The following is a 21,920-nucleotide window of genomic DNA, read 5'->3' as shown; positions in this document are numbered from 1 at the left end:
TGGAGGGCCGAAGTTTGGGGATGCCTGACCTCAAGTCCTTTTTGTCCTATGCTTGAAACCATTTGCCACACACTTGCTAGGTAAAGGTAAAGGGACCCCTGACCATTAGGTCCAGTCATGACCGACTCTGGGGTTGCGCGCTCATCTCGCCTTATTGGCCGAGGGAGCCGGCGTATAGCTTCCAGGTCATGTGGCCAGCATGACAAAGCCGCTTCTGGCAAACCAGAGCAGCACACGGAAACACCGCTTACGTTCCCGCTATAGCGGTTTCTATTTATCTACTTGCATTTTGACGTGCTTTCAAACTGCTAGGTTGGCAGGAGCTGGGACCAAGCAACGGGAGCTCACCCCGTCACAGGGATTCGAACCGCCGACCTTCTGATCGGCAAGCCCTAGGCTCAGTGGTTTAGCCCACAGCGCCACCAGGGTCCCTACAAAGTCCTTTTTGTCCTATGCTTGCAACCATTTGCCACACACTTGCTACACACATGCATATACACATGTGAGCGTAGAGAAAACAAGGCAGTGTTAGGTTCATGCTGTTTCTTTGCAAAGTCAAAATGCACACAAAACGAAACGGTGACCCATTCTTGTTTCTTATTGTGTATACCAGTGTTTCCCAACCAGTGTGCCTCCAGATGTTTTGGGACTACAACTCCCATCATCCCTAGCTAGCAAGACCAGTGGTCAGGAATGATGGGAGTTGTAGTCCCTAAACATCTGGAGGCACACTGGTTGGGAAACACTGGTGTATACATACGGCTGTAGATAGAAATGCACTAGAGCCTTTTGATTTCATTTATACTTAATATTTTCTCCCTCTCCCTCTCCCCTCCTCCGTGTGTGTGTGTGTAATACACGCTCACATATATATTGTGGAAATGAGCTTTAGTTTGCAAATAAATTACTATCCAATAATTTCTAGAGCCATGTTGCTCTGCTACAGCAGAAATCTTGGCGGCACTTGAAAGAGACGCCGGCTTTATGTTAGCATAAGCCCTTGTCTAGTGCCATCCGCTCGTGGCCTCCATGAAAGTCAGTGGCAGCCTTATGCCACGCAAAAATCTGTGGTCTTTCAGGTGCCACAAACTCCCCGGTTGTTGCTGCTGCCGCTGCTGTTCCCATTAGCTTCTAGTAACCATTCCGTTTGCTTTCCACAAAGGCCGTTGAAGGTGAGCACGCGTCTGTTGGGATGCTGGGCATAAGCAACGTCCAGCCCTTGTTGCTGTTGATTCAGTGGCTCCCAGAGCTCGAGTCGCACGATCTCCAGGTCTTCATCTCAAGCTTGCTGAAGCGAATTTGCTGCATCAACCGGCAGAGCAGGGCTGTCTGTGTCAATACGAACATGGTCATCCGCATCGTGGAGACCCTTGGCCAACACACCCTGCTTCACGGAGCCTGCGCCGAGAACCTGATTGTCCTCTTGGGCTCTTTGGGGAGCCAGTCGATGAGCTCTGAAGAACTCCACCAGCTCATTAGGCTGCTGAGGACTAAGGACCCGAAACAGACGCACCCTTACGTTGTCCCGGTGATGCGTGCAATTCTTACGATGGCTCGGAAGCAGGGCCTGGATAGCGCCTTGCAATATTTCGACCTCTCCCACAGCATGGCGGGCATTGCCGTCCCACCTATTCACAAGTGGCCGGGCTCTGCGTTTGCTTTCAGCGCTTGGCTATGCCTGGACCAAGACCAGGCGACTCCTGGCGCCAGTGGCAAGGGGGCCAAGAGGAAACAGCTCTACAGGTATGGCAACTGCCGTGGCAGGAAAGGGGGAATCCCCAGATCTGTGGCAATTGGAAGCAAGCTGAGGTTCGCATGCTTTTTTGACGCCCTTTTGCGTAGCCACGTGCTTGACTTCCTCTACATGGCAACATAGCTGATCCTAGTTTCAAGCAGCCCCTTTGCAGCCCCTTATTTCCTTGACATCTGGTGGGAGGGCATTCCACAGGGCGGGTGCCACCACTGAGAAGGCCCTCTGCCTCGTTCCCTATAACCTCACTTCTCACAGAGAGGGAACCGCCAGAAGGCCCTTGGTGCTGGACCTCAGTGTCCGGGCAGAATGATGGGGGTGGAGATGCTCCTTCAGGTATACTGGACCGAGGCCATTTAGGGCTTTAAAGATCAGCACCAACACTTTGAACTATGCTCAGAAACGTACTGGGAGCCAATGTAGATCTTTCAAGACCGGTGTTATGTGGTCTCGGCGGCCGATCCCAGTCACCAGTCTAGCTGCCGCATTCTGGATTAGTTGTAGTTTCCGGGTCACCTTTAAAGGTAGCCCCACGTAGAGCGCATTGCAGTAGTCCAAGCGGGAGATAACTAGAGCATGCACCACTCTGGCGAGACAGTCTGCAGGCAGGTAGGGTCTCAGCCTGCGTACCAGATGGAGCTGATAGACAGCTGCCCTGGACACAGAATTGACCTGCGCCTCCATGGACAGCCTTGAGTACAAAATGGCTCCCAGGCTGTGCACCTGGTCCTTCAGGGGCACAGTTACCCCATTCAGGACCAGGGAGTCCTCCATACCTGCCCACCTCCTGTCCCCCACAAACAGTACTTCTGTCTTGTCAGGATTCAACCTCAATCTGTTAGCTGCCACCCATCCTCCAACCGCCTCCAGACACTCATGCAGGACCTTCACCGCCTTCACTGGTTCTGATTTGAAAGAGAGGTAGAGCTGGGTATCATCCGCATACTGATGAACACTCAGCCCAAACCCCCTGATGATCTCTCCCAGCGGCTGCATGTAGATGTTAAAAAGCATGGATAGTGCCTTCCCTCCCTCTCCCCTTCCTCCATGCCAGATTCACTCTCTGTTCTCTGTGTCGGCCTTTTTGTTTGTGGGTGGCATCACTGTGCCCCCCCCACCCTCACAGAGTTAGCAAACTATAGTCCCTGGGAATCTTTTTGGGAAGAAAATATGCTTTAAATGTGCTTTTGATGCATGGTGCTTATGTAGCCTCAGTGAAATAGCACTGGGAAAATAATTTCTCTGCTCCAGGGGACTTCAGAAGCAGGTAGAAGAGGCCTCTCAAGACTTTTATCAACAAAGCTGATCTCTTTTGCAGCATCTTATAGGCTAAGATCAGGACATGGGTGGCGCTGTTGTCTGAACCACAAAGCCTAGGACTTGCCAATCAGAAGGTCGGCGGTTCAAATCCCTGCAACGGGGTGAGCTCCCATTGTTCAGTCCCAGCTCCTGCCAACCTAGCAGTTCGAAAGCACGCCAAAAGTGCAAGTAGATAAATAGGTACCTCTCCGGCGGGAAGGTAAACAGTGTTTCTGTGCGCTGCTCTGGTTTCGCCAGAAGCGGCTTAGTCATGCTGGTCACATGACCCGGAACCTGTATGCGGACAAACACCGGCTCGCTTGGCCTATAGAGCGAGATGAGCGTGCAACCCCATAGTTGTCCACGACTGGACCTAACGGTCAGGGTACCTTTACCTTTATAGTTTAAGATAGTTTATCAGCAGCCAAACCTTCTGTAAATTACCAGAGTTCTTCAAAGTACACACAGATTAAAAAATTTTAAAGGACCTTTAGGGCCTTAAAGGTAGGTGGCAACACTGTGGCCTTGCCAGCAGAAAAATGCTTCCTTTCCAAGCAATTCCAGTGATCAGTAACATACTGGAAGGGTGAGGGCATCCGTCAGCCTTCGATTGACCCTTTGTTTCTTCTGACTGGTAATGGCCAGCCAATCAGGATGCAGTTGTCTGCATAAAGAAGGGTGTGTATGTGATCGGCACTTGGAATCCATCTATGCAGGACGTAGTTTTTGCTGGCTCTCGTGTTGTTTTTGTAGGGGAGGCCGCGGAGAGTGACAGTAACTTTGTCTCTCTGTGGAGATCTCTTAGGTAAAAGAAAAGATAGAGGACCCCGGGCAGTTAAGTCCAGTCAAAGGCGACTATGGGGTTGCAGCGCCCATCTCACTTTCGGTCTGAGGGAGCCGGCGTTTGTCCACAGACAGCTTTCAGGGTCATGTGGCCAGCATGACTAAACTGCTTCTGGCACAATGGGACACTGTGATGGAAGCCAGAGCACATGGAAAGGCTGTTTACCTTCCTGCCGCAGCGGTACCTATTTATCTACTTGCACTGGTGTGCTTTCAGACTGCTAGGTGGGCAGAAACTGGGACCGAACAACGGGAGCTCACCCCGTCGTGGGGATTCGAACCGCCGACCTTCTGATTGGGAAGCCCAAGAGGTTCAGTGGTTTAGACCATAGCACCATCTCTTAGATTGCAGGGCTAATAGCAGCAAGGTCCTTTGAACTTCCTTCCCTACCGCTGTGCTCCTAATGCAGCCAAAATCCCCGCTTTTGGAAGCAAGGTGAGCTGGGAGATCTTTTGTATTGCTGGTCTTGGGGTCCGGCCAGTTTGCATGTCATGAAATGGGGTTGTATAGGATCCGATGACGACATACCTGAGTCCTAAAAAGTCACTGAAACTGCTATATAATATAATAACTTCTATAAAACATATAATTCCAGCTTGAAATGTAAAGGGTATTTCCTGTTCGATTACACTGAAATGAAATAGCCAGTGATTGTGTTATGTACTACTGTAGATAGTAATCTTTTTTAAACAAAACAAAACAAAACTTCACTGGCTATTTCATTTCAGTGTAAAGTACTACTGTAGATTGTAATCTTTTTTTAAAAAAACCCACAACAAAAAAACTGGCTGGAATAGATTAGTGACCCATTTTCATGTTTTCTCTAACAACACTACTGTTGTCTGTGACTGGGATTTAACATAGTGTTGGTGAAGATTGCCACCTATTGAAATACATACTGTACTCAATTCACTGTGTATTTTGAAGAACAATTTCCCAAATAATCCTGGCTTAAGTCTGCTTAATTTCCGAGGTTGTCTAATGGAAGTTCAGCACAAAGTGAAATGACCCTTGATGACCACTAGTGTTTAGAAAGGAGAAATTCTCCCCACAGTGAAATTAGAGACAAGCGTCCAGAGCTCAGTAGTAGAGTCATCCGGTGCCTTGTATGTAGAAGGACACTGCCAGGTATTTAGAAGCATTAAACATTGCTAGATAACAGGAAGCATTTCAGTGGCTAGGTAGTTCAATGCTTTGCAATCGGCAGGCATGGAAGGCCGATTTAGCAGACTGCCTCGGCCTTTGAGAGTTTCTTCTCTTTGTGAAAGAGGCTCAGTAGAAACAGTAGCCTATGTTCTTATATGGTACATTTTTTAAAATATGTAAAGGTAAAGGTACCCCTGACCATTAAGTCCAGTCACAAATGACTCTGGGGTTGCAGCGCTCATCGAGCTTTATTGGCCGAGGGAGCCGGCATACAGCTTCCACATGTGGCCAGCATGACAAAGCCACTTCTGGTGAACCAGAGCAGCACACGGAAATGCCGTTTACCTTCCCGCCAGAGCAGTACCTATTTATCTACTTGCACTTGACGTGCTTTCAAACTGCTAGGTTGGCAGGAGCTGGGACCAAGCAATGGGAGCTCACTCCGTCACAGGGATTTGACCTGCCGACCTTCCGATCGGCAAGCCCTAGGCTCTGTGGTTTAGACCAAAGCGCCCCCCGCGTCCCACCAAAATATGTTTATAAGATCCTAATTTATCTCCTCGCTACTTTCTCTACACTTGGGAAAATCAGTTGAATTTTCTGTTTCAGTTTTGATGGCGGAGGGCAGACTTAAGATTACAGAAACTATAGCTATGTTTGTCACTGTAGCCATCAAAACAAGGCAATGACCAATAAAGGGAAGATAAGTTCTGAGTCAAGACTGTCTGTATTCTCAAACTATTTTTGGTTGTAGATTTTCTTATCATTTTATGTTAAAGGTGCAATCTTTGGAGTTGTATATTGTATTTACCCCCTCTTCTGTGGCTGTCTTGATAACCTTTATCTGATGTTCATGATCCATAGAATATGCCATAAACTAAACTACCTATAGAATTTCAGAAAGCCTCAGTTAAACAGCGTTTTGCGTAGCTCAGCTAGGAAAGAGCTCCTTCTGGAAGTGGTTCCATGCTGAAATTGGTAGAATCTGAGATGGCATGGCTTGGTCTGCCTGGAAAGATAAATATGCCCAGGTCTAAGATTGCCCTTCCGTCTAAATATATCAGCCTAGCTTCAAATGAGCCTAGGGGCCAACACCTGTTTGGAGACAATTATAACTCATTGCAAAAGAAATGTTTATTATTATCTGCCAATGTGTGCACCTGAAGAGCTGACCATATTCATTAAATATATATATATATATCTATATATATATATCTGTAGCTTTTTTACAGGCAATGGAACGGGGTTTGAGGCGTTTATTACGTGTTCAGGAATGCTAGTGGTTGCAGTGTGTACGAAGAAGGAATATGCTACCGTGATGCTGTCGGATCATTGCTTCTGTGATTCTCTCTGGGTAAGAGAAACCGTTTCAGCTGACCTTGTTGTAATGCAATAGGACCCTTTTAAAAAGTGGACTTGGCTCTCTGTTGGTAGGCACTGGGAATTCCCTGTCAGGATAAGATGATTGACCAAGTTCAAATGACTGGCTTTCGGGTTAATGCACAATACCTTTCCCCGGATTCTACATCCTTCCTTCCTATGTTCTTGGCATAGTGCAATTAAACCCATAAGTCTTCAATTAACCATAGTTCCCAGCGATGTCCAACTGGAAAACTATGATCATTTGGTTTGGAACAACATAAACCAGCTTCAAACCATGTTCTGAGATGTTGACTTGCTCCAGGCTTCTCCTAGCTCAGATGTAACAGGAAACCATGGTTTATTATAGCTTGGCAATAAAGGAGCAGCATGTACAGACACAAAACTCATTCATATCCTGCCTTCTTAAGCAAATATATTATCACCTGAAGGCAGTCACGATGTAAAGATGTAACCACGTCCTTGCCATCCCCAAGTCTCACTAATCTAGTCTGTGTAGGTCACAATTTGGGGTGTCTGACTGTTGTTAAATCTGATTAAGATTGAACCCATGGAGGCTCCTAAACTTTATTGCAGTTCTTAGGTTTAATGGGTTCTCTAAAGGGTGCTTAGATGTAGCAACAGTCCTGGGTATAGGAAAGGTGAAGAGGAATTTGAGCATGTTAGAGTAGAGATGCAAGACTTGCTCCTCAGCGAGCGTTATGTCTCTCTCAGACCAATGAGAAAATATAGGTCTGTTCATAGTGACCTGATAAGTAATCTAATGCAATTGTTTATTTTATTTCTTTCATGGTGTTTGGAGGTGGGTGTATATAGATAGATGTTCCTGGGTGCAAAATCTAGCAACAATTAGCCACAGGGACCCAGGCGGCGCTGTGGGTTAAACCACTGAGCCTAGGGCTTGCTGATCAGAAGGTCAGCGGTTCGAATCCCTGTGAAGGGGTGCGCTTCCGTTGCTCGGTCCCAGCTCCTGCCAACCTAGCAGTTCGAAAGCACGTCAGAATGCAAGTAGATAAATAGGAACCGCTACAGCGGGAAGGTAAACGGCGTTTCCGTGTGCTGCTCTGGTTCGCCAGAAGTGGCTTTGTCATGCTGGCCACATGACCTGGAAGCTATACGCCGGCTCCCTCGGCCAATAATGCGAGATGAGCGCCGCAACCCCAGAGTCTGTCACGACTGGACCTAATGGTCAGGGGTCCCTTTACCCTTTACCTAACTCTTCCATAGAATTAATGATGATGACTAAACCATATTATCCATTTTTCCAACAGCACAACATAAGCATTGTTCATATGCCCGGGAAGAGGCCCTTTGGTCAAAGCCTTGTATATATTTATGTGAATGGACAGCAGAAGATCTCGGCGCCCCTCAGATTTCCTGCCATGAATGAAGTAAGTCTGTGCTTTTATCATACCTCGCTTCCCCCCTGCATAGAATATGGACATTTAGCTTTAATTGTGATGCATAAAGGAAAAAACTCTGCAACAAGTGAGTTTGTCACATCAGCTTTTGCTTACTGACTATGGTCGCCTCTGAACTGGATAGTCCATGAAGAATCTCCGAAATGATCAGCAGGTTCTGAAAGTGGTAGTGAGATTACTAACAGAGACCTGTAAAGCATAATACCTTTTATTACACCTGTACACAGATAACCATACTGGCTTCCAGTAGGTTTTCATGCTCAGTGACCCTGTCCAGGTGTCATTTACCTTTACCTTTTACCTGTCAGGCTCAACTCAAATCTTGTGGCCTTTTGCTCTCGGAAGACTGTTTCTTTTCCTTTTCCTTTTTTCAAATGCTTTATTAGCAAATGCTTTAATATCCACAAGCAGTGGATATTAAAGAAATAATAATAAATAAACGGCCATTCATTCCTTGATTGAAACTTATTTTTTTACATCATTTTGTAATAATGTGACCTCCGATCTTCCCATTATGTTCCCGAATTCGATTCCTTAAAATACCCACTTGACTATATTTTCTCCATATTGTTTAGCTTACTTAAAATTATATACAGTTGTCCTATTTACACACAGAAACTCAATCAAAGCCTGCCAGCGGATTAATATTTTGACAGTGTTCTTTTACATAGACTCTGTATATATCCCACTGTTTCAGCAAGTAGAATCTTCTTTGAATGGAAGGGGAAGGAAGTGTGGTTCCCCCCCCCCACTTATTTCCCCTTTACCTGCTCTAGAATGGTTGAGGGATCCCTCTGAGAAGCTGGGGCATTTGTGTGTGCCACGGTTTCTGCCGTAGAAAAGTGAGAATTTGTGAAAATCGCCTCCTACCCCCTTCTGTTGACAGACAGAAGTCTCCACTGCCCTTGAGGGAAGTGGACAGCAATGGATGAAACCCTTTATACTTAGCAGCAAAATAACCTGACACAGTAGGACAGGAATAGAAGCAAATTTTGGAAACCAGAAGCCAGATGTGAGCAAACAGTTGCACTTGTCAGAAGAAAAATGTGTGTGAATCACGTGGCAAGAAGCAGATTGCTTATTACACCCCCCCCCACTTGCCTCACTATAGAAGGCCACTTCTGATACGCAAAAAGTGGTGTGTGCACACGAGTTTTAAAGGCCGGTAAAGTTTTGTTTGTCAATTAAAAAGTTTCATTGAGGCTTTCAAATTCCATAGTGGAACACGCAAGGGAAAAATAATAACCACCTGCAAAATGAGCCAGAACACAAGAGCGTAAGAGTGTAAATCTATTATACATGTGTATCACGAAAGGCAACAACCTCTGTTAACAGCAAACCTCAAGTTAAAACCGCTGATGTCTCAGTAAAAAGTCTGTCCAAAACAATTTTTGAGAGTTTGGTCACACTAAAGACCAATGTAAAGTTTTTTATGGCCTTTGACACAAAATTCACACATAATCAGTGTTTTTCCCCCCCCTGGGGGTGCGGATTTTGTGAATCTAAGTTTGGCCTCGTTGAGGGGCAGTATTTCAATAGGAGTAGGAAAATGAGAGTACCCCTAAACATTTTTTTATAGAAAAAAAGCACCGCACATAATAGATGTGTGTTTGTATGTGTACATACAAATTTTATTAAAGATATTTTACCCTGCCTTTTTATTAAAATGCTTAAGGCAGCTTACAATCATTTAAAAGACAACTTAAAAAAACAAGAAACAAAAGCCGTAGCTCATAACCAGTGGCAGGAGACAGGAGATAAAACTATTTGAAATTAGCATGCTAAGGAGATTAAATGTAACCCTTGAGAGGCCAAATGTTTGTCAAAAGACTGAGATCTTCACTCAGTGACAACTTTGGCCCTTTATGGCTATCTGATTATGTGTTCCAACAGTGCCAAACTACATTTAATTCACTAATTTGTGATGTGTTTTCTTTTCTTTCTTTTTTCTTTTTTTTGGCCGTATGGGGGAAATTCTCCAGTCTTTTACTTCTTGCTGCATTGGTTCTGCTGGTCAAAGGACAACGACTCCACCGCCATCCCAGATCCCAGACCCGCCTTTTTCATCCCCTGCTCTGCCCCATCGGACGTCGCTTGGTGGTATTCTTAGCCCAGGCAGCTGGAGTGGGCTGCTGGGCAAGCCAGAACACATCACTAAGCTGATCTCGGCAGGAACGCAGGACAGCGAGTGGGGGTGCCCTACCTCTCTCGAAGGCCAGCTTGGATCAGTTATCATATTTCACGAAGTGTTGCAGCCTACTCATGTGAAAGCATTGTATTTGGCAGGTGAGCATTCCCGAAGTGCAGTTTACTTTTTTGAAAAATCGTTCTTTATTTGGGTTTTCCGAATCAAAATTTCCGAATCAAAAAGTTATTAATAATAATAATAACTAATTAAATTTTTATACTGCTCTTCATCTGAGAATCACGGAGCGGTTTGCAAGGCTCTGAACTGACATAGTTGCTTCCCCTGTCTAGTCCCTGCTTTTGTAAAGGTTAATTTGCCCCAATTTAGTCTCATTTGTTTTCTCTACCTTCTTCTTTTTTGCTAACTTTATCTCTCACGGAAATATGTGTCCATAAACACACGCACACACTTCTGCGATTCGCCCTTGCTTTTCTCCCGTGCTTCATAACTAGCTTCAAACTCATATTACAAATGGAACTCTGTTTACGCTTTAGCTGTGAGTGTCATCTGTGCCAATAGAAGACTAACTGAGTACAGTAAAGTAGGCAAATGGAAGGGGCATCTGTATTACTATCCCATTAAGTAACCACTGAGCCTCTTGGGCTTGCCAATCAGAAGGTCGGCAGTTTGAATCCCCGCAACAGGCTGAGCTCCCGTGGCTCTGTCCCAGCTCCTGCCAACCTAGCAGTTCGAAAGCACGCCAGTGGAAGTAGATCAATAGGTACCGCTGTGGCAGGAAGGTAAACAGCGTTTCTGTGTGCTCTGGTTTCCGTCACAGTGTCCCGTTGTGCCAGAAGCTGTTTAGTCCTGCTGGCCACATGACCCGGAAAAGCTGTCTGTAGACAAACGCCGGCTCCCTTGGCCTGAAAGCGAGATGCGCGCTGCAACCTTTGACTGGACTTAACCCTCCAGGGGTCCTTTACCTTTTACCTTTTTACTTAGGTGTGAACCACACTGGTGACAAATAGTTGCTTCCAATTAGAGAACTAGTTCCATGTCTCACCAAAAGAACTGAAAGGGGAACGGTTATTTATTTATTTCAAAACCACATGTGTCATTCCCCCCACCCCTTTCTTCTGTTTTAATCTATATCTGGGCTGTTATATATTTTGTCTGTCTAGCTTCATGCCACTTGTTACATACATACTATGGGGCCAGTGGCCCCAGAGAGAGAGATGAGCTTCCACATTTGCTTCATTTCTTTAATGCAATTTATTAAATTTTCAAATAAACACATTAAACAATAACAAAACAAACAACAACAAAACAACCACACACAATAAACACAAAATTGACTTCCCTCCCCCCCCCCATTCGGTTTTCTTGTTCATCCACATTTGCTTCAAAAGAAACAAAAAACCAGGCTGGAGGAACAGGGAACGGTCATGAGATGTGAGATGCATTGAGATGCTTTGCTTCTGCGCATGGATCTCTCTTGCTAGATTGGGGAGTAGGTGTTGAGTCAGGGTGTCACCACAAATGTTAAACCTATTGTGGCTTTTTGTGTCCTCCTCTCTCTCCCCCCCCCCCCAAATATTTTGAAGGTCCGAATTGCTTAACTCCATGGAAATCTCAAGACTCTGAAGCAGCCGATTTGCCCAGTAAAATGCTTCTTCATTATACTCCCAAGGTAGGAACTCTGTAGTTTTGCTTTGATGGCTTTAGAAGAGGATTATGCAAATATGGTGAGGATACCACCCAGGGTAGATTGAATCGAAATCAAATTGATTTAAATCACGATTTAAATCGCTAGTCAGTAAGACTTGATTTAAATAATATTTTTTACAGAAAGACTCATTGTTGCTGGTATAATCTTAATATTTATAACCAGGTGAAGGTTTCATTTTTTGGAATAATAAGTGTTCAGATTAGTTTTTACAGTTACAGTATATCAAAAATTACTGATTTGGTTGTACTATTAGAAATACATAGACCGATAATTATGAAATCATTGTGAGGTTTAATAAGTTAACTGTTTATATTTGGGCATCTTTTCTGCTGTACTTTATTGGAAGGAGAAGAATAATCGTTTCCTTAATAACAATTGAAACAATTTATTTAACTAAAACAATAGCATTATAGCATATGTATCCATGTTTGTTATCCATATTTGTTAACTGATGTGATTAAACATTTATTTTAAAAAAGAACTTAGACTGAGTTTTAGCACACATGAAAAACTTAAAACAAATCCTTATTTCCTGATGAATAGCCTTTGGGCTATAATGTAACTTAAAAAGAAAACTATCTGTAGAAAGATTTTTCCTCCAAAAGCATTTTATTTTAAAAATCCATTTAAATTAAAACAATCTGATTTAAATTTTTAAAAAAATTGATTTAAATTTTAAAAAATTGATTTGAATTTTAATAATCTGATATTTTTTTTAATCGTTGATTTTTATCCACCCTGATACCACCAGCTTTAGCCATGATAACTAAGCAGAATTTATATACTGGGGGAATTATAAGTCCCTGCACCTGAGCTTATTTGTTAAAGAGCACTTGGCTCATTTTCTCCTGTTTTTTTACAGGCTTGCAGAAGCCCAATATGCCTTGACCTTTCCCCCAATCTTCTACATGGAAGGCTAACAGGGAACAAAGTGGTGAACTGGGACATCAAGGTAAACATCTCCAGTGGCTTGTAACGACTGTGGGATTCCATAAGGGTCTGGATTATATTATGTGTATGAGAAATGACCACCCAATTTAACAACATTTTGGGGGAGCCAATGGTCTCAATCCTCTGTGTGTGTGTGTGTGTGTGTGTTCTAAGACCAAAGAAGGGATGGGGAGAGTATATGGCAAGCGAAAAACGTGGCAGGGGAGATGAGTAGAGATACCTTGGAGGTGCTTTACAAAAGCGTACATAAAGTCTTGACACTTTCATAGCAATGCAATCCTATGCAGGTCTATTTAGAAATAAGTCTTACTGTGTGTTTAAAGAATTGTGAGTTTCTAAAGGCAATTCTGCAGCGCAACTTTCTGCAGTCACAGTGAGCAGGAAGAGCGTGCGTAGACTCTTGACATCTGGGTTGTAGATTCTCCCAATTGCAGCATGGGTGGCACTTTGGTCTAAACCACTGTGTCTTTTGGGCTTGCCGGTCAGAAGGTTGGCGGTTCGAATCCCCATGATGGGGTGAGCTCCCATTGCTTTTATCCCAACTTTCTGTCAACCTAGCAGTTTGAAAGCACACCATTGTGAGTAGATTAAATAGGTGCCGCTGTGGTGGGAAGGTAAACTGTGTTTCCGTGCGCTCTGGTTTCCGTCACGGTGTCCTGTTGCGCCAGAAGTGGTTTAGTCCTGCTGGCCACATGACCCGGAAAAGCTGTCTGTGGACAAACGGCAGCTCCCTTGGCCTGAAAAGCGAGGTGAGCGCTTTTGACTGGTCTTAAGTGTCCAGGGGTCCTTTACCTTTTTACTTTTACCTAGATTCTACCAAACATGCAGAGGAGTTGTGTATTATCAGCCCTGCCATATCGCCCAATGGAGGGTTGACCTGTAAAGTGCATGGTAGTTCCAGGATCTTCTGGAAGTAGGTTATTACGGGGACCAAAGTGGCATGAGAAGGGGGGAAATGTTTGCCTCTGCTTCCATGGCATCCCCACTTGCAGCCCCATACATTTCCCACAAATAAATCCAATGTCTTTAGGAAAGCAGGGTGCAGTGTGATTTGCTATTAACCTTCGCATCTATATCGTAGTTGCAACTTGTTTCAGAAACTCCCTGCCAAGAATCCCAATTCACTGACACTCACAGATCTTTACCAAAGCTCTTTTGTTGTCGATTTCAAAACAGTGACTACATATTCCTCTTCCCCTCTCTTCCTTAAGGATATGATCAACTGTGTTGGTGGACTGAATGTGCTGTTTCCACTGCTGGAGCAGATCAGCTACCTCGATGGGCACCTACCTGAGAGGCTTGATGTGGAATCTGTTGCTCCTGAATTGCAGACACCTGTAGAAGGAGATTGGGTGGTGTTAACTTCCACCAAGGCTTCAGGTAAGGCAAGAACTGTATGCATTGAGGCTTTTAAATAGCCCCCTTTATGAGCCCAGGGGAAAGCAGTGCGTTCAAACAACAACAAAACCTCTCTTGATTTTCTTCTTCTACTTACACAATTGCTTAGCAGAGCTAACATTTTTAGCTAAAGGCCTATATTCCTTCTTCCAGAGGCTCGTTTAGAGAAGAACATCGTTGCAACTTTCATCCTGATGATAAAGCACTTTATTCAAAGGCACCCAATCAACCAGGATAATCTTGTTCACTCGCATGGAGTCGCAACCTTAGGAGCCCTGTTGCAGAAGGTAGGCAGCAACTACCAACATTTAATACTAGCAACTGTACTGTGTAGGATAGTTAAACGATAGTTTGTATATGTTTTCATTTTTGGTAGGCAAGTCTTGCCTTGTCAGATTCTCTGTTCACAAATATGTGCATTGTGAAGTACAGTGAATCTATTGTTGTATATCCAAACCAGAATCTATTGTTGTATATCCAAACCAGATATATTTTTCCATTGATCCATACCAAAGAACTCCAGCGTAGATCAGTGAAGTGCAACAAAAATGCTACATAATTGTATATGATTTCTTTGTACATAATTTTTTAAATCAAATTTTCTGTTTTACAATTTAAAGTTCTCATTTTTACATCCTTAAGATATCAGTTACTTCCCTTCTCCTCTTTCCGTGGTTCATTTTACATATCATAAATCCCTGCATATTTTACAGAAACTATACTATTCAGTAATTCATTATTACATCTATCATAGCTTATTTACACTGTTGAATTTATCTTAATGCTGCCAATGTTTTAGCTGTACAGTGGTACCTCAGTTTACGACCTCAATTGGTTCCGGGGAGCCGGTTGCTCCCCGAGCAGGTCGTAAACGGAGCACCTCTTCTGCACATGCGCATAGCGCCGATAGAGCACTTTTGTGCGCGCGCGCGAGCTGCGCAGATCGCTTCTGTGCACCCACGCGCCGTGGAACCCGGATGTAAACACTTCCGGGTCCGCGGCGGTCGCAAACCAATTGATCGCAAACCGCAGCAATCGTAAACCGAGGTATGACTGTACAGTTATTTCCCATATATTCAATAAATGTTTTCCAATCTTCTTTAAACATATGTTCTTCTTGTTATCTTATTCTATCTGTTAAGATTGCAGGCTGCGCATATTCTATCAACTTAAGTTGCCAATCTTCTTTGGTTGGGACTTCGCTCGTTTTCCATTTTTGGGCTAACAAAACACAGGCTGCAGTAGTGGCATACATAAATAACCTTTTTTGACACCTGAGAATTTCAGTCTGAATTATCCCCTGAAATGCTACAGAATTGTAGCTCCCTGCCATTCATTAACATTAAGGGGGCATCTATTAGCATTGTAGACTTGAATTTATTAAACTAAGGCTGTTATAGTCTATTGTAATAAAACTGCAAGCCTGTGGGAAAATGTGCAAATTGGGCTTGCACACACCTCTTCTCTCAAGTCTCATGTTGGCTTGTTCCATGCAAACAAAACTGGTTGGTTTTTCTTACTAAGAACGTATTTGTCATGAAGCCTACTTGCTTAAATATGCAGTCACAATTTTTGTTTTGTTGTATAGTTTTGTAAAACATAAAGGGATAGACGTAAATTTATCCGGCTGTTTCTTAGGTGCCAAGCAGCTTCATGGATGTGAATGTCTTGATGGCCGTCCAGTTGTTGATAGAGCAGGTTTCTGTGGCGAAAAACACACCGCTTCTGCAGCAGATGTATCAACACTTGCTTTTTGACTTCAGCATCTGGAATCGGGGAGACTTCCCATTCCGAATCGGTGAGGCTAGGCGCTATTAAAATTAACACTGAAACATAACTTGGTTTGCTGCACGTATCATAATGCACTCACCATATATAGGAAAGGCTAGACTGACCTGCCCTGATGGGATATATTATGTTTGTAGGTCACATCCAGTACCTTTCTACAATTATCAAAGACAGTCGGAGGTTCTTCCGAAAAAAGTATGGCGTGCAGTTTTTACTGGATACACTGAGGATCTATTATGGGTATGTTATCCTGCATGTTTCCTTAGCTTGTTGTGCATTTTAACTTTTGTATGTTTTGTGAAGTCTGGCTGTGAATTCTTCTAGATTTTATTGTTTTGTCTTAACCACTCTGATGAGAGAGAGAGAGAGAGATTATATCTATCTATCTATCTATCTATCTATCTATCTATCTATCTATCTATCTCTATCTCGAACTGCTGAACTTCTGATTGGCAAGCCCAAGAGGCTCAGTCTCATTGCTCTGTCCCAGCTCCTGCCAACCTAACGGTTCCAAACCATGCCAGTGCAAGTAGATAAATGGGTCTTCCATGACTCGCAGCCAAGATGGTCTCTGGCCTCTTCAGCAGCCTCAGCTTTTGTAGTTGGAGTCATATAAAAGCAGCTTCAGCACCAGATATGCTATTAGCTTCATCACCTCCTGAATGAATGAATGAATGAATGAATCTTTATTTGCGTCAGCCATCGGCCATAGCAATAAAACAACAATACGATATACAAAGAATAAAAATTAAAAAGTCAATGATATAAAATACATTTTAGAGTTTTGAATCACTAGTCAAATAGTAGATCTTATTCTAATTGCCCCAGTTAAAAACCTTGCAACAACAACAACAACAGAAAAATAAAACAAAACAATCTATTAAACATTAAAAGCCTCCCTAAACAGGGCTGCCTTCAGATGTCTTCTAAAAATCTGGTATTTGTTTTTCCCTTTGACATCTGGTGGGAGGGCGTTCCACAAGGCGGGTGCCACTACCGAGAAGGCCCTCTGCCTGGTTCCCTGTACTTGGCTTCTGGTAGTGAGGGAACCGCCAGAAGGCCCTCAGCACTGGACCTCAGTGTCCGGGCAGAATGATGGGGGTGGAGACGCTCCTTCAGGTATACTGGACCAAGGCCGTTTAGGGTTTTAACCTTTGCTGTCACCTGCTCATCTTGATCTGTCAAGAGAAAGGACACTGTGGCAGTGGCTGGGTGACCCGGAATGGACAATAAAAGAGGGGTAATAACCTCATTCCTCAAATCTTTATGAAGAGTGCAAGCCAGAAGGGCGTGCGCCACTGATTCGGTACTGCCATCTCCACAGGGACATAAGTGTTTTTCGTGTGGAATCTGTTGGAATCATCCCTCAAGTGCAGCCGAGGGCAATACATTCAATCTTGCGAGAGTAAAAGCGCATCTATATTTTAGAATTGCTAAGTTATGGAGATAGGGTGCCAGAGAGTTGAAATGGGCAGGGGTAGCTATTATATACAAAGAAGAAAATTATATACAGAGGGAGAAATGCTTTGTGAAAAGAAAACATGAAGAACTAAGGTTCTCCTGGGTCTGGCTCACCTCTTTTGTATTCATAGTATGCAATCATTTTGATGAAGTCTTCTTTCCTTGTTTTGGTTAGAAACAGCTCTAAAGACAGTGACTTGGCGCCAGATGATCTGAAAACAATAAGAACATCTCTGTATGGATTAATCAAGTACTTCCTGAGCAAAGGTGGGGCACATGAGGAAGTGCAGAGCATCATGGGCTATATAGCAGCCATCAACGATGAGGAGCAGGTATTTAGCATGCCTGTGTTAAACTACGGTTTCTTTTTTCTTGTCATTCTCTATTCCATCTCCAAAATGATGGGAGTGGGTGGTGGGTGGGTATAGATGTAATGCAAGCATATTGCATAAACCGTCTGCTAAGTGCAAGTATTTCATATAAGGTAACTGAGCCTCTTCCACAAACTCTTCTTTCTTAGGGGGATGCTATTTGTTTTTACACTGCTGTCTTGTGCAATTCTTTCCCCTTCCTCCAGAGCGAATTCCACCCTCCCTTCCATGCAATGATCTAATCACGGCACAGTGTTATCTCTGCATTGCCACTAAGCAGGCTTCACTGCTTAACCAGGGTTTGAAGTAGCTTTGCTAAACCTGGTTCAGCAGAACTTCCTCAGTGCAGGTTGCTATGCTAAACCAGGGGTGAGGAATTAGATCTGGCCAGCTTGTTGGATCGAAAACTGGGGGGGGGGGCTCCCTCCATGAGTCAGTTTGACTGCCCACCTGTTAGGGACCTGATACTGTATAAAGTCAGATGATTCAACTTGAAAACCCATGGCTGCAAAGGAAGACCCATGCGCTCTCTCAATTTTTCATTTCACCCTTTGCACCCTCAACTTGAATTCCAGCTGTGTCTGCAAAGGAAGAATTTGGTAGTGCCTTCATTTCTTCCTTCCCTGCTTTAATGTGGCACTTTTTGAATTTGGTGCATTTTTCCGCCAAATTCCACTGCCAAATTCTACCAGTGGGTTGGAAGGAAAAAATTAGAAACACTCTTACGCATTACCTGTCCTGTGCCTGATGTCATATGATGACAAGTGATGCGGCAGTTGGGTGAGTTTGTGTCAAGCCATGCCGTGGGGCAAATGGAGGAGGTTTGTGGGCCCAGAGATTAAGGCAAGGAGGTGAAGAAAAAGAAGTTGCTTTGGAGGAAATTTGATGAATTATTTCCTATTGGAAATCAGATAAGACTTGGAAGCATTTAGCTTTAACTGGATTGGTACCCTGCTCCTAAAAACCAGGGATGGAGGAGAAATGACTTCAGTCTGTATTTTGAAGTGAACTGACCAATTTCATTGGCCCTCGGCTTATGCAAAATGTATATTTTAGTAGGAAACGTGTCAACAAGCATACAAATGCATGTTGTTAAAAATGCATGTTAAAAATGATTTTTCCGTGATGTTATAGACTGAGCGACACATACATGAAACTGGCATGGAACAGAATAGATCCATCCACCCCTCCTAGATAACAAATCGACACAATTTTGGGTTTGCCGCATCTATTTATTCTAAAAGACAGAAGTGGGAAGCTTGGGGGTAAAAATGTCTGATTGACAACAGAGGTCTGCTCAGCCCCAAAATTAATTGGGCTGCTTAAAACTCAACCGAGGGCTTGTCCAAACATCACTTGTACCAGACCTAGAAAGTACGGATCTGAGAGGTTTCCGCTGGAAACCTTCTAGGCACAGATTTTTGTTGGTTCCACCACTTTCCCCCGGAAAACCTGCTGTTTACCACTGAATCGGAACAACCATCAATCGGCAGAACAACCAATTGACATTTGTTCCAGTTAAGCAGTAAAGAGCAGGTTTTCCTGAGGGAAAGCGATGGGGGTGAGTGGAAGTGTGGGTGAGCCTTGAGTATCTGACTTGAACATCCAAGCAGCTCAATACATCTCTGCCTTTTTCACTTGTTTTGCCCTTCCTGGCAAGTCTCTGATCCCCAGCTACAAACGCTTATGGAGAAAGCATGCAAATCCCAGTTAGGGCTGTGCCTGACTCAAATTGGGTCCATTCTAATTCCATCAGGGGCGCTGGCATTTTTGAGAACCCCCCCCCCCCACTGTTGGATTTTTTGAATAGTCAAGTTACTTTAGAGCCGGTCTAATGTAAATACTGTCTGTTTAAGAGAAACAGGTGCCGGTGATTTCTGTTAATTGCTCACAGGCGTGAGCTCTGCTCTTTGTATATAAGGCTCTGCCAGAAAGCCTTCTGTATCTCTTAGTTAGATCTTTCAGTTTGATTCATCTTTTAGTAGATCACTCTCTCAGTTGAATGTATCTCTTAGGAGAACTGTATCTCTCAGTGAGATCAGTACCTTAGTTGGAGAATACTTAGTTGATTCTCAGTTGTTCTCAGTTTAAGAGATTCCAAGTTGAATCTTAGTAAGAGAGACTCTCAGTTTAAGAGATTCCTTAGTTGAATCTTAGTATGAGAGTTGTTTAGTTATAAAGCTAGTTTGCTGTTAATTCTTGGGTAGTTTAATGGGAGTTATGTGGGAGTTTGTGGGAGGTTTGGAATGGTGTACAGCTAGTAAGGGGTTTCATATAAGGGAGATAATTCCCTACGCTCTTGGTGGTGTTTTCTTAGCCAGGTCGACTTCTGACTGCGTATACTCTGCGTGAAGCGTACTTTAAAGGGCCGCTGGAAACTGGGATATATGATTTAGGTTAAGCAAGTCTCAATACCCAGTTTTCTCCAATATTATTCATATTCATACTCACTTCAAATAATCACACACACACACCCGTCTCTGGAGATGAAAAGCCAAAGGTTGTTAACAGTGAGTGAGATTGAATAGTGAGAATTGTGTGGCTTTTGCACTTTTCATTCAGTGTTGTTCTCCCCCCAAGCTCTGTGGCATCCTGGATGTACTTTTCAGCCTGCTCCACACCAGCCCAACTCGAGACCAGCTGTTCTTGTTGCTTTTTGAGCCAGGAAATGCAGACATCCTCTATGCTTTGCTGCTGAACCAGAGGTACTCGGACGGACTACGGGAGCTTGTGTTCAAGGTAACTTGCGCGTCTCCTCTGAAATGATAGATCTACCAAGATGAAGCCGCATTTTCTAGGAAACAACTTTCTTTTGGCACACGAGTCCTGCGCACACGGATGAAACTTGCATAGGATGCAAGCCGATAGCTTTTAAAATATATATCCCTTTGCTGAACTGTTGTACAGTTATAGCTTCAGCTTCTAGAAACTGACTGTCATTAGCTAATTTTAAACTCCAATACTATGTATATTTGCTCAGAAGTAAATCTTGCTGTGTCCTCCTGCTCGCAAGCAAGTTGATTTAGGATTAGGATTGCAGCCTTCATCTGAGAGTTTATCTACTTTTGTGTTTTTTAAAAAATAATAATGTCCTTCTTAAAGCTGGTATTGCATTTATGGCTGTTTTTCATATTTGTTTGATGATGTGTTCCGAGCTGCCGCAAGGGTTCTGTAGAACTGCGATCTATTAAGAATAAATAAATGTGCCCATTTGAAATTTGTTCCATATACTGACCCTTAAACGGCTTAGAAACAATACAAGCACTGTCTAGAGAAGAAATGGACCCTCTTTACGGTTGTTTCTAATATCATCTGATAAATCTCAACACGAAAGCTAGCTCTCGTGCATTCTGAGACACAAACGTTACTGAGAAAATAGTAGCCTGTGCAGATTTGGAGTCAAAGTTGGTTCTAAATGGCTGGGATGGAGAAGACCAGGGAAAATGTCTCACCTCTATAATCCTGCACTGTTTTGGGGGGGGGGGAGAAGCCATCATGAATAGGGATCCTAGAGGGTGAGTGTGTGCAGGGCCAGGCAAAGAAATTTTACTGCCCGAGGCAAAGGATGATGTGGCACCACTTCCACCCCCTGTTCCACCTCCAGAACCCAGCCAGACTTCTGTTGCTCGTTTCTTGCTTGTGAAGGGTCTTTGGTGTGCATCAGTGTTACTGAGGAGGTTTGGATCTGGCTGCCCATATAGGAAAGACCTTCCTGCACCCTTTCTTTGCAGATCATGGGGCAGATGCTGAAGTGCACCAAAGTCTATGAGCGGAGCAAACAGCGTATGAAACTCAGAGAAGTCGGGTATTCCGGACTGGGACTGCTCCTGAATGAATCTCCAGTGACCACATCTCTTATTAAGAACCTTCTCAACCAGGTTCTTCATGCAGGTACTTGGGTGGTTCAATAATAATAATAATAATAATAATAATAATAATAATAATAATAAATATTTATACCCTGCCCATCTGGCTGGGTTTCCCCAGCCACTCTGGGCGGCTTACAACACACACACACACACACATATACATATATATATATATATATAGGTAAAGGGGGCCCTGACCATCAGGTCCAGTCGTGTCCGACTCTGGGGTTGCGGCGCTCATCTCGCTCTATAGGCCGAGGGAGCCGGCGTTTGTCCGCAGACAGCTTCCGGGTCATGTGGCCGGCATGACAAAGCTGCTTCTGGCAAACCAGAGCAGCGCACGGAAACACCGTTTACCTTCCCCCCGGAGCGGTCCCTATTTATC

The 21,920-nt window shown here is 43.8% G+C and overlaps 1 protein-coding gene across 4 annotated transcripts in view; it reads left to right on the top strand.

Annotated features, from left to right (window-relative positions):
* NBEAL1 (neurobeachin like 1) overlaps positions 1-21,920 on the top strand; it is a 135,343-nt gene that overhangs the window by 69,551 nt on the left and 43,872 nt on the right. For all 4 annotated transcript variants that reach the window (XM_088670825.1, XM_060281908.2, XM_088670790.1 and 1 more), the window contains 13 exons: positions 1,163-1,743; positions 6,261-6,393; positions 7,691-7,810; positions 9,823-10,126; positions 11,573-11,658; positions 12,560-12,649; positions 13,860-14,028; positions 14,200-14,333; positions 15,685-15,844; positions 15,972-16,074; positions 17,471-17,627; positions 20,247-20,405; positions 21,398-21,557. In XM_088670825.1, coding sequence (XP_088526951.1) covers positions 1,163-1,743; positions 6,261-6,393; positions 7,691-7,810; positions 9,823-10,126; positions 11,573-11,658; positions 12,560-12,649; positions 13,860-14,028; positions 14,200-14,333; positions 15,685-15,844; positions 15,972-16,074; positions 17,471-17,627; positions 20,247-20,405; positions 21,398-21,557 — 2,356 coding nt within the window. The remainder of the gene's footprint in view (positions 1-1,162; positions 1,744-6,260; positions 6,394-7,690; positions 7,811-9,822; positions 10,127-11,572; positions 11,659-12,559; positions 12,650-13,859; positions 14,029-14,199; positions 14,334-15,684; positions 15,845-15,971; positions 16,075-17,470; positions 17,628-20,246; positions 20,406-21,397; positions 21,558-21,920) is intronic.

The sequence above is a fragment of the Zootoca vivipara genome, chromosome 1, assembly GCF_965207765.1.
Source record: "Zootoca vivipara chromosome 1, rZooViv2.hap1.1, whole genome shotgun sequence".
NCBI classification, from domain to species: Eukaryota; Metazoa; Chordata; class Lepidosauria; order Squamata; family Lacertidae; genus Zootoca; species Zootoca vivipara.
This window is presented reverse-complemented; position numbering and strand designations above follow the sequence as displayed.